Raw genomic sequence first — 17,680 nt, forward strand, 5'->3', positions numbered from 1 at the left:
GCAGTAAAATTCTGCTACAGCTTGACATTCCAGCCTCACCTAGAACAATCTGAACATGAAGATCTCGTCCCACACCACCTTCATACAGATGCTATGCAGAACCTCTTTGGGAGCAGACCCTTGGTCCTTCATACACCTGGTGTTTGCTCCAGCTAAACACTACTCTGCTGTTTGGGGGCACAGCTGCCACGCTCAGCCAGTTGACACAGAGCTGAACTCAGCCACTCATATTATTAGCAATTGCGCCAACCGACCATCAGTTTGTTTGTACTAGCACGCACAGTTCTGTGAGACCTTCCATGAGATGCCTTTATTGTTAAGTCTGCCTGGAGACCTGAGACCGATTAAACCAACCTATTACTGCTCCCGTTGAGTGACGCCCCATTTTCAGACAGGAAACAACATGCATATTATATATATATATATATATATTACACACACACACACACATACACACACACATACAAATAAATGCCAAAGATTAATCTACTTTAAAAAAAACTTTTTAAAAACTTTTTTGTACTTTTACGATAACATTTTTCTTAATTCTGAATAGAGTGTGAACTGGACAATCAATTTCATTTTAAAGAAAACTGCACGTGTTCTCTCTAAATTGGGTTAGAATAATAAAGTAGCTTTCATGTTTTCCTTTCAACTGAGTTTGCCTAGCTTTCAGGAAATAGGGTACATATCGGAGCTGTTCTTTCCACTGACTATACAGAGAACAACTGCAGTCAAATGTTTTATTTTGTGCTAAAAGTGATAGTAATATTAATTTTCAGTTTCTTCAAAAGCATACCAGTGAAGACCCACTTCAAAGGTCTTAGTTTAATCTATATATAGCATTAAACAAATCATACTGTAATACTTAACCAGTTTATTTCACAACAGTTGTTAAATATAAAGATTCTCTCCAGCAGTGATATAATCATGGCTGGCTTATGACTTATGAGTCATACTCATGTGGCTCATTCTGTCTTCAAACCTGAACAGCACTCTTCTTGTTCTATATTAGCTTTAGCAAGCCTGAGTCTCAGGCAGATCAAGCACAAATGACTGGAATTCTCCCCACATTGCCCACTACTTGTGAAGGAATTAGGAGCATGTGAATTAGCTGAGTGGAAGCCACTTTTCCTGATGGGGCATGGCAAGATATTGCCAGGATCCCACTCTTTGCTCTCAGAAGCTGCCATGGACTGTGGCTGGATGGACAAAACGGAGAAAGCAAAGGAAACAACCTTATTTTCCCACTCAGCAGCAGTGTGCTCAGAGACGACTGGTACTTGCTGACAGTGTGGGTGGCAGAGTGAGGGCAACAGCTTCAACAGATGTTACTGAGCATGCTCATTACAAGCCAAGCAGCAACTCTGTGAGGGGTGGGGACAAGACCCCGCGTGACCCCTCTTCCAACGCATTGCCTCTGAGTGTGCTGAGGGTAAGGAATAATGGAGAGTCCCTGCCCTCGCATCAGGCAGGAGGACAAGAGAAAGAGAGATTAAGCTAAACTTCAGGAGGAAGATATGAAATTACTGTATAGTAAATGAAATTTGAAAGGCTTAGCAACAACTGCTCTGTATTGTTACATGAGAAGATCAGAGTTAGACTTTCAGGCCTGGTCTCATTCCCTAAAAGTAGGGGGACAGGATACCAGATAAAAGGATATTAACATAAGAGGTTAACGAATAACGTTATTTATGGATATACAAGTATATAACTACATAAGAGCTTCAGGACAGGGACCATGTCATCTTTGTACAGTGCCTTGCACAATCACCGTTTGTGATTTCTAGATGCTATTATCTATAGCTATCTATCTATATCGTCCCTATCCTGAAAATCTTATAATCTAAGATGACAAGCATCATTCAGAAGTTAGGAAGAGGGATACAATCAAATATGTTCAAGTTTTATTTATATCCTACATATATACACATTTTGATAAACCCACTTAACCTTCCCTTCTGGTTGGCATCATGGAAGAAGTGGACCTTGATGAGATGTGAAAGAGGAGAAGATGGCAGCCTAATAGATTAGTTTGGGAAGGACATTCCACACAAACAGAACTGCATGGAACTAGGCAGAAAGACCCCACGTAAAAAAAAAGGCAGCATGCTTTGGAATTCTTCTTGTGGAAACTACAGGGGCACAGATGATCTAAACAAGGTCTGTAGTGTAGACCAGACCTTACTCGATGTTACAGCTAAATACAAGATGGAACAGATTATTTTTGCATAACTAGTTAACACATTTCAAGGGATCATTCAAGGTGAAGGCATGATAATAGACCACTTCACCTCAAACAAATATGCATTAACTGCTTATGCTAAATAAGCAGATCCATCTTGAATTTTACTGTGATACTAAGGCCTTGTCTACACTAGCACTTACGCTGGCAAAACTTCTGTCACTCAGGGATGAGGAAAAAAAGCCCCACACCTCTAAGCAACCTAAGTTTTGCCAGCATAAACACTTGTGTGGACAGTGCTATGTTGGCAGGAGATACTCCTCTGCAAAAATAGCTACTGCTGCTTGTTTAGGTGGTTTTTATTATGTCGGCGGGAGAGCTCACTCCCACTGACATAACACAGTGACACAAGTGCTCTTGTAGTGGCACAGCTGTACAGATACAGCTGTGCCACTGTAATTTTTAAGTGTAGACTAGCCTTAAGGAAGTTTTGAGACCTGAAGAAGACTTCTATGTGGCTCAAAAGCTTGTCTCTCTTACCAACAGAAGTTGGTCCAATAACACATATGACCTCATCCACCTCATCTCTCTAATATCTTGGGACTGATATGGCTACAACTACACTGCATCAAAAGAAACATTTTGTCAAGGTCCCCAACTCGGAGTTCTATCATGGCCACAGTCTTCCACCATAAATATGTGAACCTTTCCTTTTTACAGGAGTGGGAAGCAAAACAACACCATCTACCAAAACTAGTACCTTTCTGCTGACAAGTTCTTATTGCCTTGAAGATATACTTAGTGATTTCAAGGGCTTAAACATAATAAAAACATGCCTGGGGAGTGAACTCCTGGCCCCACTGAAGTTGATGGGAGTATCATCCCCCCTGACCAAATGAAGGTTAAGGTAGACTATAAGGAAGAGGGATTGACACCCTGCCCTGCCATTCATAGGAGTGCCAAAACTACCCCACATCCTATTCTGCTCCTTTAACAAACACCTCCTTTTTAAATCCAGGCTATTTATCTGGTCACTGTAACCTTTCCCTACAGAGTATCTGCTATGGACTGCTATGGACATCCACTCCACACTTACATCATGAGTTGCGACATCATAGCCTAACTCCCTTCCCTACTGACCATAACAAAGCACCCCCTCTCCCCCATAACCCACAGTGGGGAAGGCAAAAAAAAAAAAAAAAAGCCACTCCACCTACACCAATCTGGTGGTGAGGGAAAAATTCCTTCCCAGCCCTTCTAGAAAGGAGCAACTAGCACCATGCTCACAGCAAGTCCTGGCCAAACCTGGTATTTTGCCACCTCAAGGGAAGGGAGGCTGGGTGCTGCTCCATCTGGTCTGGAAAAGGGTCTTTTCCTGACAGGCTTGCCCCTTTCCAATTTCCCAGCCCTTTCAGTCCCTGGGGATGAGTCAGCTGACCCACTCCCCTTTTTGCAGCAGCTTCGAAGCCCCTCTGCAAGCCCCAGCCCGTAAAGTGCTATTCCCCTTCCGCCAGCAAGCTGGACAATGCTTCCTCCTCCCTCTCCCCCCACCCCCCGCCTAAGGTGCAGTGTGGTCATTTGCACACTTGAAGTCGGAGGGGGGGGAAAAATGTCTTTATTGCAGCACCATAATAAAAAATAAATTGTGTACTGCCCAGAAACAACAACTTCTCAGAAACAGTAGATTTTCCTAAGATTACCATAACAGCAACATCAATTTCAGGTGCAATACATTTGAATTAATTTGGAGTTTACATAAAATATTTTAATGAATATAGGTAATCAATAAACAAAATGATACTTAGCATTTACAAAGCAATTTTGCATATTCAAATCACTATAGAACACCAGACTTTTGCCAAAGACTAAAGGAAGAACTGATCACCACTGCACACTGGAGTTCATCATCCTTCACATTACCCAGAGTAAGCAAAACCTGATTAAATTAAGAAGCCTGTATCCACTGGTTTAAAGTTACATAAACAGTCTACTCTTACCTCTGTTCAACAGAAGGGTGTGCTTTGGCTGATGGGACATTTCTTAAGCCTTATTTTGTGCATCTTGCAAAAACATCTTACTAACATATGATCCAGATATCGTGTGTGGAAGCTACAGCTTGGAAAAGAGAAGGCTGAATTTAAAAATATAATTTGCTCTGGATTTAGAGCTGACCCTTGTGCAAGAGTATGACCTGCAGCCTGATCAGTTCCTGCATTTGAAGGTTAACTTCTTCAGGCCTAGAGATAGAGACTGCTATAGATGCCAGATATTGCTACCCACCTTAATATCAGAAAGGGAATGCTTACTCAATAGCAGGTAACCCTAAATTGTAGCTTACCTAACATATAATATAATAGGAAGCCTCTGTTTTAAATTTTTTTTTTTTTTTTTTTTAAATACTCTCTTACCTATCACTGAGTTTACAATGGCGCCATAATGCCGGGCCCACATTCAGAAGGGACCCTAGAGCTCGGATCATGGCCCTGCCCCCTGCTCCATGCATGCTTCACCCCAAAGCCCAATCCCCACTCAGCATCTTTCTGTTATACCGCAGCATTCGCGCGGGACTCCAGGGGGTGCTGGCACCAGACCTATGGGTACTGCTGAAGGGAAAAAAAATTCCGGTAACCGTGCACAGAGGTGCACACACACCTAGAATGGAATCAATATGAGCAAGCACTTGAACGTTCATTAAGGAATTCAAACAAATTCTGCTGAATCATGCAATTTGCATTGGAATAGGCTTTAAAACTTTTGGTAAAATACACATCATCTGTGATGCATAATCCTTGTTTTTTGCTATACCCCTAATCTAACAAAATTAGATTCTTCAATTCAATGAAACCCACAGAAGTTGCAACTGTTTTGTAAATTAAGGCATCGGGGAAAAATTCCAGCTTTTAATTTTTGAATGATACTTTGCACTTATGTAGTTCCCTTAGTCCACAGATTTCAAAGCACTTTACAAACATTTAAAAACTCACAGCTACCAGGTAAATTAAAGAAATATTTTAATATCCATTTTACAGATGGTTAATCTGAGGAACAGACTGTCTTGTCCAAATCACACAACAGAACAAGATTCCTGACTCTTAGTCCTCTAAATCCATGTACTAGACAATTGACAATATCAAAACTCAATATGTATTTTGATTAGGTAAGAGTTTACTTTTGAAAGCATTACAGGAGAAAAAAGTCACCATTGTTTCTACAGAAAATGGAGGATTATATGCCAAACAAGGATTTACTGAGAGATTATGATCAGTGAACAGCTATCCTTCATAATGCCAAGGAACTAATCATATTAATACTCCACTGAAAACAAACTGAAAACAGATATGATTATTACCTACACAGTAGATACATTTTTTTAGATTGCACAAAGGTGATTCCTGAACTTTAGTAATAAGTTTATATATTAATTATTGAAAATTGCATTTTCTAATGAACAATTAAACATCGTAAATAGAATTGTTCACACTTTAAAACTCCAACAATACATTTCCTGTTGGGAGAGATTTTGACGTAAGACACATTTCTAAGAATGTGCGTGAAATATGCCAGACTGAAACAGGTAAAAAGTTGATCAAGCAATTCAAAGTAAATAATCTTAACATAAATAGAATTTACCTTTGAGCCATCCAAGCTGATTATCCTATAGACATTTCTTGTGCTGTCATAGAAGTAGGACACAGTAACAGCATGCTTGCTGGTGGGAACCCAGTTCTTCTTAGTGTTTGGGTCAATCTGGAAGACATGAGCTCGGGTGCTGAAGATGGGTTGTTCCCTGAAGGATAGAAAGTAAAAGTGATTAATCTGGTTTGGACAGAGCATGATTGTACACTTCTGCTCATTGGGATGCACATATTGTGTTTGCATAAGTAATTTTCCCCACAAAAATTGTTACATGAAGTTGGATACAGCAGTTTTAAATGGATTAATACACAGACAAGGGCAAGATTTAAGGCAAAATCAGTGGCCAGCTGTAAAGTCAGATAAAAAAAGGATATACATATCTAAATACAAATCCACCACCATCACAGCTCCCACCCTCCATCTGTCTACTCCTTTTATATTAATGACAGCCAGTGTAAGTGTAATTTCATCTCAGTACATTGAGCACTGCAGAGTGCACTGACTTCAAATCCTTCTTTTCTTTAAACATTTTAGTACTCTGATTATTCAATAATGGTATATCCTCTGAAATTGAACTAGCCTACTCGATTTAATTAATCTACAGATGACATTCATTAGTGATAGGAACATATTGTGAAACCCACATCCCTTGGCGTTCCATACTTGAATGTTCTAACAGAACAATGTAATTAGCCAATGGCAGCACAGTTCCAACTGAAATCTGGGGAGAATGTGAGAAAGATCAGTACAAGATGCCAGTCCTCCACACAGACACCTCTGTACCCGCATCATTAGGTCATCTCTTCCCCAGGATTCATGGGGATGGAAGGCTGTTTTCCCTGCCCCAAAACACAGCAGCTGAACTCAGAAGCTAAAAGTCATCATCCTCATCTGTCAGTCCACACATCATCCCTCCCCTCTGAATCACTTCACTTGTTCCGCTTGTCAAGTGTATCATATTTAAACTTCTGACCCTCGTTCAATAACTGACACAAATTTTCTGCATCTACAGCTGTATTAAATGCAATAGGGTTTTGCAATAGCACAAATCCAGTTCTCTCCAGTATTAAGAAATTTAACACCCACAAAAACAGAAATTTTACAAATCTTTTAACAGTTATTTGGAGCAAATCCATTTTGGGACTAGGAAAAATACTTCAGCATAATAAATCTAACTTTTAGGTATGCTGATATCTACTATAAGAACATTAGGAGAAATGCCACATAGGAGCTCTGTTCCTATTCAATTCTATAAGAATGGAGGATTTTTCAATATATCATGAGTCACAATATCCTAGTATGTAAACTGTAGGTATTTATCATTAAGTACAGAGCAGTGCTTATCAAGTTTTCCTGCACTGACTGCTTCTAATGCTTTCTGTAAATTAAAGCAAGACTGCTCTTTCCATCTTGTATGTTGTAAAGCTGTTCACAAATGAGAAGAGGGGAAGCTTAAAAAATACCCAAACAAACCTGTATCACACATTAATCCATGTAAGTAAGAAATAGTGGCTAAACATAGTAGCAGATAGCACAGACCTATTTGGTTAAACTAGTTGTGATCAACAATTTTGCCCAGATATCCTGCTGATTAGAATCTCTTGCAGTGTCTAAAGGGAAAATCTAGCCTTCTCAGAAAGATAAAAAACCTGAACCACGCCCCTGTTTTCTGCTAGCACTCTTATTCTTAGATATACCAGAAGTTATGCTAAATGGAATATGCCAGGGACATTTGTCAATAGACCCAGTATTACATTTATATTAATGTTTGCTTCCCAAAACAAATGGAAACTACTGAAATGTGATTTCTAAGGGAAAAAAGTAGGAACCTCAATTAGTCATTCAACCTTCAAGCTTTTCAAAAGTTTCAATAAAATGAAGCATTTTGTATTCTTCTATGGTAGCATTAAAACATAATGTACATAACATAGGAGCTACTTACATTTAGATTTACTAAGACATTGAAATAAAATGTTAGCTGCTGATTGTTAGTACTTGCCTCTAAAAACTGTACACACGATTCATGGCTTCAGCTGGTTAAACCTCTCTTCTTTCTTTCTAACTTGGAAATAACTAGGGTTAAAACAGTAATCACTAACATTCTGCCTATGAGGTGATGACAAATATATGCTATAGATACCTAAACACACACATGCACTTTTGGCACCAGTATTCAGTGTATTAAACACTGGATTTCGCCTCTTTTCTGAGCATCAGTGATATTGTATGTACGCTCACAGAATTCACTGATGGTTTACTGGATCCTGGGTTACTGGTGGTTAACATTCCAAAAAGTATGAAAAACATCCTATCTTCTACTTAGATGTAGACCCATACAAACAAACTACATGAAAGCTGAACAAAGTTAATTCTGGCATTTATGTATACAGTCTATCAAACTGTTGTACCATTATTAATCAGAACCTCTTAGAGAATATTTCTGTAGTCCTATAGCTGAAAGCAATTTATGTGCAATATAGATGAAGTATTTCCTATAAGCTCACAGCTAAATAACTCCCCCCACCCCAAAGTCATTGCACTGTTACAAATGTCTGCAAAAGTCAGAAACTACCACTTAAGTATAGATTGGCATAAATTTTTATTTTAATTTAGTGAGTTCCGAGACCTCTAAAACTTTCAAACAAAGTTAAAAAGCTACATGCCTGTCTGCAAAGATTTCTTTGAGGGAAGAAAGGAAAAATGGTTTTAAAAGGAAAAAGTCTGTAACAACAATCAGTCCCATCCTCCCCTTGCTATCCTTTTCCTCCTTTCAGCTTGCTACTGCCTCTTTTACTACTCCTCCACTATTATGAAGATCTGTTTTGTGCAGAGTACTAAAAGTAAGTAAGGCAAGAACTAGTTACTAATTAATAAAATAATATTAATTATTTTCCAGAAATATCTTGACAACGAGCAATGAAGAGTGGAATTTTAAAGAAGTGATATAGTATCCAAGTTTGAATTTTAAAAATGTTCAAGTTTATCTGCACGTAGTAGATGCACCGAGGCTAATATGATGTCCTTAATTCACTTTATAGTGCTCAGATATGTCAATGGTTTCTATAGACTCACGAACTTAGGCCTGATCTACACCTAAAACAAAGGTCGACCTAGCTATGTTGTTCAGTGAGTTAAGCTGACCAAGCCCTGGAACAGACATTGATAGGTTGACAGAAGTATTCTTCTGTCTACCTACATACTATCACATGAGGAGCTGGATTAACTACAGTGACAGAAAAAAACCCTTCCATCATTGTAGCAAGTATCTACACTAAAGGTATGTCTATACTGCCGAATGAAGTCTACTTACTTGAAGTTGACTTTCACCTGTCGATTTTTAGAAGTCGCAGCAGCATGTACACAGCACGCTGTTTGCGAAGGTCTCATGTGTCCACACTCACCGTGCTTATTTTGACTTTCAAAGCAGTGCACTGTGGGTCGTTATCCCACAGTGCAACTAGCCGCAGTGGCTGTTGGGACGAGTGTCATTGTGACACAACACTGCTTCCCCCGCCCGTCTTCCCCCAAACAAACAGGAAAACTATTTTTGCGCCTTTTAAAAAAAACAAAACAAAAAAAAAACTCCGCACGCTCGCTATTGCTGCAGAGACAGAGAGAGCTCAACTCTGCACTATTATTGTGAGGGTCACAATACATCGCAACTTATCATCGAGTATTTTCGAAGTAGAGCAAGAAGCCAAAGCACAGGCAACAGCGATGCCACCGACGCTGCCCTGCTACAAGCCATCGTGCGGAATAATTCCCGATTGCTGCAGGCTGTAGTGCATCATCTGCAGTCCGTGGAGCGCTGGTTCTGGTCCCAGGAAATAAGCACAGACTCGTGGGATCACATCATTATGCAGCTGTGGGATGATGACCAGTGGCTGCAAAACTTTCATATGCGAAAGGCAACTTTCCTCAAACTGTGCTCAGAGCTGGCCCCATCTCTGAAGCGCGTGAATACTCGCTTGAGACAAGCTCTGATGGTGGAGAAGAGAGTCGCCATCGCTCTGTGGAAGCTGGCAACCCCGACTGTTACCGCTTGGTTGGGAATCAATTCGGAGTCGGTAAAGCTACAGTGGGCACCACCGTGACTGAAGTATGCAGGGCCATCAATGCACTTCTGCTACAAAGGATAGTGACTTTGGGAAATGTGCATGACATAGTGGACGGATTTGCCACGATGGGGTTCCCAAACTGTGGGGGGGGCCATTGATGGGACGCACATCCCTATCTTAGCGCCTGCCCACCTAGCAACTGAGTACATAAACCGCAAGGGGTACTTTTCCATGGTCCTGCAGGGCCTGGTGGATCACCAGGGTTGTTTCACTGACACCTTGTGGGGTGGTCTGGGAAGGTGCATGACACACATGTATGTCGTAATTCAGGGCTGTTCTCTAATATGCAGGCGGGCACTTTTTTCCCCTGACCAAAAAATTAACATCGGGGGTGTGGAAATGCTCATAGTGATCCTGGGAGATCCTGCTTACCCCTTGCTCCCTTGGCTAATGAAGCTGTACACTGGGCACCTTGACAGCGACAAGGAGTGTTTTAATAACAGGTTAAACACTTGCAGAATGGTTGCAGAATGTGCCTTTGGGCATTTAAGGGTTAGATGGAGGAGTCTCCTCACTAGGTTGGACATGAGTGAGAAGTACCTCCCTTCTGTGATATCTGCTTGCTGTGTTCTTCATAATGCATGTGAAGCGAAGGGGAAGAGGTACCCCCAGGGTTGGGCTGTGGAGGCAGAAAGACTGGCCGCCAATTATGAGCAGCCAGATGCCAGCAATACGCCGAGAGCTAACCGCGGAGCGTTTGGCATTAGGGAAGCTTTAAAAACCAGGTTCTTCAATGAGATGCAGGACTGATTTCTGTTCCTGTATGTTGTTTGCCTTTGCTAAACATCCGCGCCCCCCCCCCCCCAAATCGATATCTGTACCCTCCAAATCCCTCCAGCACAACATATGATTTAATAAAGAAATGTTGAAATGATGCAAACTTTTATTTATGAACATTCAAATCATGGGTGAACAGGGGAAGTGTTCATTCAAATCTCAAGGGGTAGTGTGGTTGCTTGCTGGCCAGCTGTCAGTGGGGCCGCCACAAGTTTCTGCTTAGCTCCACCGGGGTGGAGGCGAGCATGTACTGCAGCCTGGCCATTCTCCTCCGAGACTTCTTGGGGGCGGGGAAGGGACAGAGCAGTGCAGCCCTAGATGGAGGAGCATTATGGAGGGGCTGCAGCGGGACTGTGTCCTGCCTCTGCTCCTCCTGAAGCTCCACAAGCCGCCGGAGCATGTCTGCCTGGTCGCGCATGATTCGCAGCATCACCTGCGTGGTACTGCGATCGTGCTCCTGCATTTCTCTGTGACTCTCCCTATCCATGTCCATATTTTGGGACAAGGTCAGCCGCCACACTCTGAGCTCTGTTTCTGTGGCCATGGAGGCGTTCATGAGCTCGCCAAACATGTCATCTTCCCCCCCGCCCTCCCTGTTTCTAATCTGCAATAGTCTTTCTGCAGCATTTCTTGAGTGTTGGGCCAAGGCCAAGGTGTCTACAGAATGAAAAGAAAGTAGCAAGGTAGCCATTGTTAGCAGACAGAAGAAAATGATACAACTGCAACAATGTAGACAATACCCCCCATGCAGTGCACAGGGCAAACACAGACCCGCATTCCATTCCTAACATCCCAGAAGGGTCGGCTCGCTGTGCCCTTACAGAGATGGTAAGCAAGGGGATCTGCGGACAGCATGGGAGGGGGAGTCTCTGCTGAAACCAAATAAAAATAATCACGTGTTTTGGTAGGACACTGCAATGGGGAATACAAAGGTACAGGGCATCTGCTGTATAGCTCGGGTATTTTAAACATGCGCCGTGAGATATCAACCGATGATTATCAGAGCATATCTTATCACATAAATAATCTGTTCCATGGGTAACCCCCCTGTAAAGTCCGATAAATGCCTGAAATCCCCTTCCTGCCCCCCTCCCTAATGTAAAAGGACTGAACTGCGAAGGAGGAGGGGAAAAAAAAAAAAAAAAAAACACAACTCACCAGATGTGCCTTCCCCGGGATCATTACTGCTGTCCTGTGTGCTTCTGGACAGCTCTAGAGTCAGGAATAGGTCCTGACTTTCAGGGAGAATGGACAGCCCACTCTCCTGCACCCTGCTCTCCTCAGCCTCCTCCTCATCCATGGAGTCCTCTTCGTTTTCCATGGACTGTGACCTAGAGGAGGTATTGATGCTGTGGGGCAGCACCCTGGTGGGATCGCCACCGCAAATTGCATGGACCTCATCGTAGAAGCGGCATGTTTCGGGTGAGGAGCCAGAACGGCTGTTAGCTTCCCTGGCTTTCTGATATGACAGACGCAGCTCCTTGATCTTCACGCAGCACTGCTGCCTGTCCCTCTTGGGTCCCTTCTCCAGCATGCCCTGGGATATCTTCCCATAAACATCCTGATTTCTTATGCTGGCTCTGAGCTGAGCCAGAACGGACTCCTCGTCCCACAGACCGATGAGATCTAAGATCTTTGGTCAACTCCATGCTAGAGCGCGTTTGGGCTTTGCAGTAGCCATGAGGAGTCCAGTGACAAAGCTCTCTCCATGCTGGCAGCACAGAAAATGATAATTCAAATGTTCCCGGGGCTTGAGGAGAGGGGACATTTCCAGGTGGCGTGACCACATAACAGCAGAGCGCAAATGTCCAGATCGATCACAACAGGGCATTGTGGGATACCTCCCAGAGGCCAATAAAATCAATTTAAGTGAAGGTGTGTCTACACTGACACTAAATTGAACCAATAAATTTGAATTAGGCACTATGCCACCTGCAGATGTGGTCTTATTAAGTCGACTTTTGCTGCGATTTAAGTTGACTTAACTGTAGTGCCAGTGTAGACGCATGTGTTCGGAGATCGACGTAAGTGACTTTACATCGACCTCTATCACCAGTGTAGACCAGGCCTAAGGCACTACAGCAGCACAGCTACTGAGCCATAGCTGTGCCACTGTAGCGTCTGTAGTGCAGACAAGCCCTTTACTTATTGCAGTGCCTAGGCATAAATAGTCAGACCAGGATTTTTAAAAAGATGTCAACACATGTAGGAAGAATATCTGCTGGTTGTTTCCAAGCTTTAATTATAGATGGATTGGTCCCATCTATTCTTAATTTCACATAGCTGAGAACATTTGCATCAAGGCCCCCTCTCAGCTACAGTTCCATTCTGAGCCCTGTCAAAACTTCTGCACCAGAAAACATAGGCTAGTTAATATAAGCCCAGAAAGCCCAGGTCTATACTGAAACAGGTTAACAAGAAGCCTAAATTTACAGGCTGGAAAATGAAAATCCCTTTTCTATTTATTATTTCTACCAACTTGCATGAGGCTGGAGCACATACAGTCCCTCTCAAAAGTTTGAAGTAGGTCTATCGCTATAGGAAACCACTGGGAAAACTGTCTCCGCAACTCACTTGCAGACTCTTAAGCTTTCCTACCTCAAAGAGAATTAAGATCTACAAATCTGATTAATATGCCATTTGCCTCCACATCCATAACACTGAAAGTGTTAAAGACCAGACTTAACAATTGTCTGCAGAATCGCACTAGATCCCACTCCTCCTAAGTCGATAAATTACCACTATTCATTGTTGTTTACAGGCTTTCAGCCAATTTTCCCATCAGTGTGACAATTTTCAGTCACACTATTTTAAGTTAGTTTCGACAAGCCAAGTTTGAGAGACCAAGAAATGTTTTACTACAATCCAGTTTCTATCTCTGCCATGTGCCATTCACTCATGTGTGTTGTAATTGTAACTATCAATGTATTTAAATGTATGTGGCATAATTAATAACATTGTTCTTCCTAGTTAAGCTGGAATTTGGCGAGGACATCCGCGATAAAGCCCTATTCTTACAAAGATTGGCATGGAGATTTTAGTCAAGACTTCATTTGAGCCGAATATGAGGGGACAGTGCCATCTACTGAATCAGCAACACATAGTACTGGATGGAAAACATCAAAGGAAAACCTGAGTAGGTCCAATCCTGCTTACTATACATAATCTAATAAAGACATAATACAAAATGGCATTGTTGAAAGCCATATATATCCTGTAATTTCTTAGAACATTAATCTTTTTCTGCCAGAAAAGTGTGTAACATCAGAAATGGAACAGCTATTCGTCTATATTTGCTGTGCATACATACCATTTGGAGCGTAAGGGCTTGTCTTGAATGCAACAGTAAGCTTGAGTTAGTACACTTAAATTATTCCACTTGAGTTAGCCTATTTCAACTGAGAGCAGCCATACAGTTATTTGATTAGCAGAGAGACTGGATTAGCAACTGATAAGTTTTGACCCAAGATACTACATCCTCACTGCATTACTAGCTTGAGCAACTCATGAGCACCAGCCCATACCCTCCCCAGCTAGTGCCTGAAACACCACTTTACTTAAGACAGATGTGTGTGGGAACAGGAGTTGATGTAGGAGCAAAACTCAAGTTATACCTCAAGCTAACACTGCAGTGAAGACAAACCCATTGATTTCCAGGCTCCTAAATCAACTAAACACTTTTGAAAATTTTACCCCATATCTCTCTAAATTGGGTGAAGAAGTTGCCTTGGCTTTAGCAAAATCTTCAGGTTTGTGTGATGGCATCTCAGTCACTATTTTAAAGCATCTCACTAGATAAGGAAGTTAATTATTTTCTGGCCAGTGAAGTAATTACACCAGGAACTTTATGAACTAGCTGGAGGTATTGCTAGCCCAAACATACAGAATAACATGCATAAAGGGGAAGCAACTCACTTCAAAATGCACAAGTTTTTGGCGTGCTAGCAACATGGATACGTATAAACCAGCATCCTGCAGAACTAGGGACACCAGAAACTCCTTTAGTTAAACTGAGCAGATGGATTTCATCTTGAAATTAGGATGTTTTTAATTCTAGGTTTGTTTTCTTTGAGTTTAGAAATAGTTCAAAATCATCTGGACTTTTTGATGTCATAAAGAGTAGAGAATACGTAGTTATTTTTCAAATTACAATTTTTGTGAGAATTAGAACAATCCTGGGGACTGAATGCCTCTACTTGCAAAGGAGATGTAGAAAGGCCAGGATCAGCGGCAGTACCCAATCAACACAACTTAATCCTGACTTGGAAGGCCCTCTTCCAGCAGTAACAGACTATTCACTCACCATGCCAATTCAATCCTTGGCCTCTTCTACATTTTCCAACAAGGATGCAAATAAATGGTAGCAAATAAAAGAATGGAGTTGTGATAGCACGTTGTGTGACATATACAACTGTCCACTGGAAACTGAACAGAGATCATGAAAATTCACATCAGATAAACCGGTAAACAGCCTTCATATAGCAACAATTGTTTACTATCAATGAAGGCTGCATTTCAACCTCAAATGTTAGGATTTGCATTTTGGCAGAACTGAAGCCATTGATAGTACATACATACATACACAAAAATTAAAGTGGCTGTCTATGGATGTATGAAAAGGCAACATTTTGGAAAAGTTAGCAAAAACACTGCATCACTTCCTTTCAAGCCACTAGGACATTGTGAAACCAAGCATAGATAACTAGCTCCAAAAACAAGTCACTGAATTTTGGAACGCACTTCTTAATGTATTTCCAGATAATGCTGCACTAGTGCCTAAGATCTGATATTGCTGTGTGTAAGTGCTATTAAAAGACTGCATTATACAGGATTAGAGTCGTTATTTTACAACCTTTATGGAAGCAACTAAAATATACAGAGCCATTCCCTGTATAGGAAAAAAATGGTATTTCAAGAAAACAGACATTAAAAATATGGATTAAGTCATTAGAATATTTGAAAGCTTATAGGATGCTAATGCATTCTGTCTATTAAATTACAGAGAAGGCTAACAGCTTTTGCTTTTTACATCCTATTAAGTGTCAGAACTTTAAATGTCTTATGACAATCTTAGAGATACAACTGCTCTTTTTAGCTAGGTAGCCCTATTAATCCTATCTCTGTAATCTGTCACTTTATAAAAATCTGGAAGTTATAATCACAACCAATAAACATTTACTGAAAAGATTTTCTACACCACCAATTACTTAAGACAAAACCATGTTAGTCAGTTTAATACTTTAATTCTCAGTTGATTACCACTCCAAACACCATTGCAGATTGAGCATCAGATTTGCTGACTGTCAATTTAAAAAAAGATGGTGTCCTTAAATACTGAAAAGACCATTTAGAAATATATTTTTTCCCTTATTCTGGCAAAAGTTTCCTATTTACAAGAAATTTTGAAATGTGCACTAATTATATAGTTAGTTTCACTGGCTCAAGTTTTTTTAAAATTTAAGTTTGATTATGAGACAGGAATGCTACAATATGTTGTCTTGAAATAATTTCCTAGATTCTGTAGACTATACTTTCCCATATATCACATAGTTTTGTAGGTTTTTTAGTAGTTGAAGTTTTATCACTAAGAAAGTTGGAGTATAATTAAGAAAAACTGAAAATATTCACAAGAGGTAGGCAGTGAGATAAGGGAGAAGTTGGCAATCTTGTATAGTTTTCTGAAAATTAACCCCCCCCCCCAAATTTATATTTACCAAGCATATATTAATTCCTATGTGTGTGTTAATCATTAATAAGAGAATCTTCAATAGCTGCTGTTTGATGATGGGTAATCACAGAAAGGAGGCTTCACTGATGTGCTGTACTTTAAGCACTAAACAGCTGTCAGGCCTGCCAGTTTAATCAGCTTTAGCTGGCTCTAGTGCTTTCCTGCTCCAGCTATAAGTCACTGTTTAGATTTACAGCATGTTTAGATTTATTTTAAAATAAGTTATCTCAAAAGCTTTTAATTTAGCAGAAATGCAGTCTCTCTTTTATAAAGGACAAGTTCAAAATCATTATGGAGGAAGAGTGCTTCTATTCCCCCTTCATCTCCTTCCTCATCCTGTGAATTTGCTATTGGCTCCTCACCCACTCCCATATTGTGAATTTGCTTTCTTCAACCACTTTCTTCCTCCCCATCTGCTCTGTGCTATTGGCTCATGCCTGAATTGAGAAGTATACAGGGATCTGGGTAGAACAGGGGAGCAATTTAAAAGAAAAACAGGAATGTGTAGCGTGCTAGAGAAACAGCTGTGTGGCCCATCATCCCATGAAAACAAAGATCAGACAGTCTATATTTGAAATCACATTTTGACAATTCCCTTAGATGAAAAGTAACTTTAAAATATCTAAGGCATACTCCCACTGAATTTGATGGGGAAAAAAACTTTTCATTTCAAAGGGAACAGAAACGGGCCTAATTTTTGCTGGCTCTTTATAGCATCCGATAGGTATATAAAGGGTTCAATTAGCTTGGCTAAAGAAAATATATTTGTGTAAAGTGGAGGTTCTGTTAGCAGTTGTGGGAAGGCCTTCAAAGAATATGGTTTAATTGGAAAAACTGGACCTGAGAGGTAACTGATGAGATAGGAGGAAGAGTCCTTGGAAAGAAGGCCCCCCGTTAAAAGGGATCGTTTTCACTTATTTGTACAACAAAGGAGGATTGTATGGATTGAACCAGTAGCATCCCTAACACACCACTACCCCAAACTGGTTGTTAACGAAAGTTAGCAATTGGAAGTGACATCACTTGATTGTTAAAAGGTTTAAAAGGGGTTCATTAGTTGTACCTGCCTAACCGAGCCGGAACTTGCCAACATGGGTTTGTGCACCTCTAGTTCTTGTCCTTATGTAACTATTTGATCACTTCTTATGTTTGTTACTATATGATGTAGTAATTGCTTAGTATTTAGGCTTTTGGACATATTTTCAGCAACTGTATAAATACCATTCGGATTTTGGA

General features: G+C 40.8%; 1 protein-coding gene across 4 annotated transcripts in view; it reads right to left on the minus strand.

The window, feature by feature from the left end:
• HOMER1 (homer scaffold protein 1) overlaps window positions 1–17,680 on the minus strand; it is a 154,076-nt gene that overhangs the window by 91,542 nt on the left and 44,854 nt on the right. For all 4 annotated transcript variants that reach the window (XM_067569300.1, XM_067569297.1, XM_067569299.1 and 1 more), the window contains exon 2: window positions 5,816–5,972. Coding sequence is in view for 3 of the 4 variants with exons in the window: in XM_067569297.1 (XP_067425398.1) it covers window positions 5,816–5,972 (157 nt within the window). In the remaining variant the exon portion in view is untranslated. The remainder of the gene's footprint in view (window positions 1–5,815; window positions 5,973–17,680) is intronic.

This window comes from Emydura macquarii, unplaced genomic scaffold (genome assembly GCF_026122565.2).
Source record: "Emydura macquarii macquarii isolate MOO-44397 ecotype Brisbane River unplaced genomic scaffold, CSIRO-AGI_Emac_v2 contig_2897, whole genome shotgun sequence".
Taxonomy (NCBI): Eukaryota; Metazoa; Chordata; order Testudines; family Chelidae; genus Emydura; species Emydura macquarii.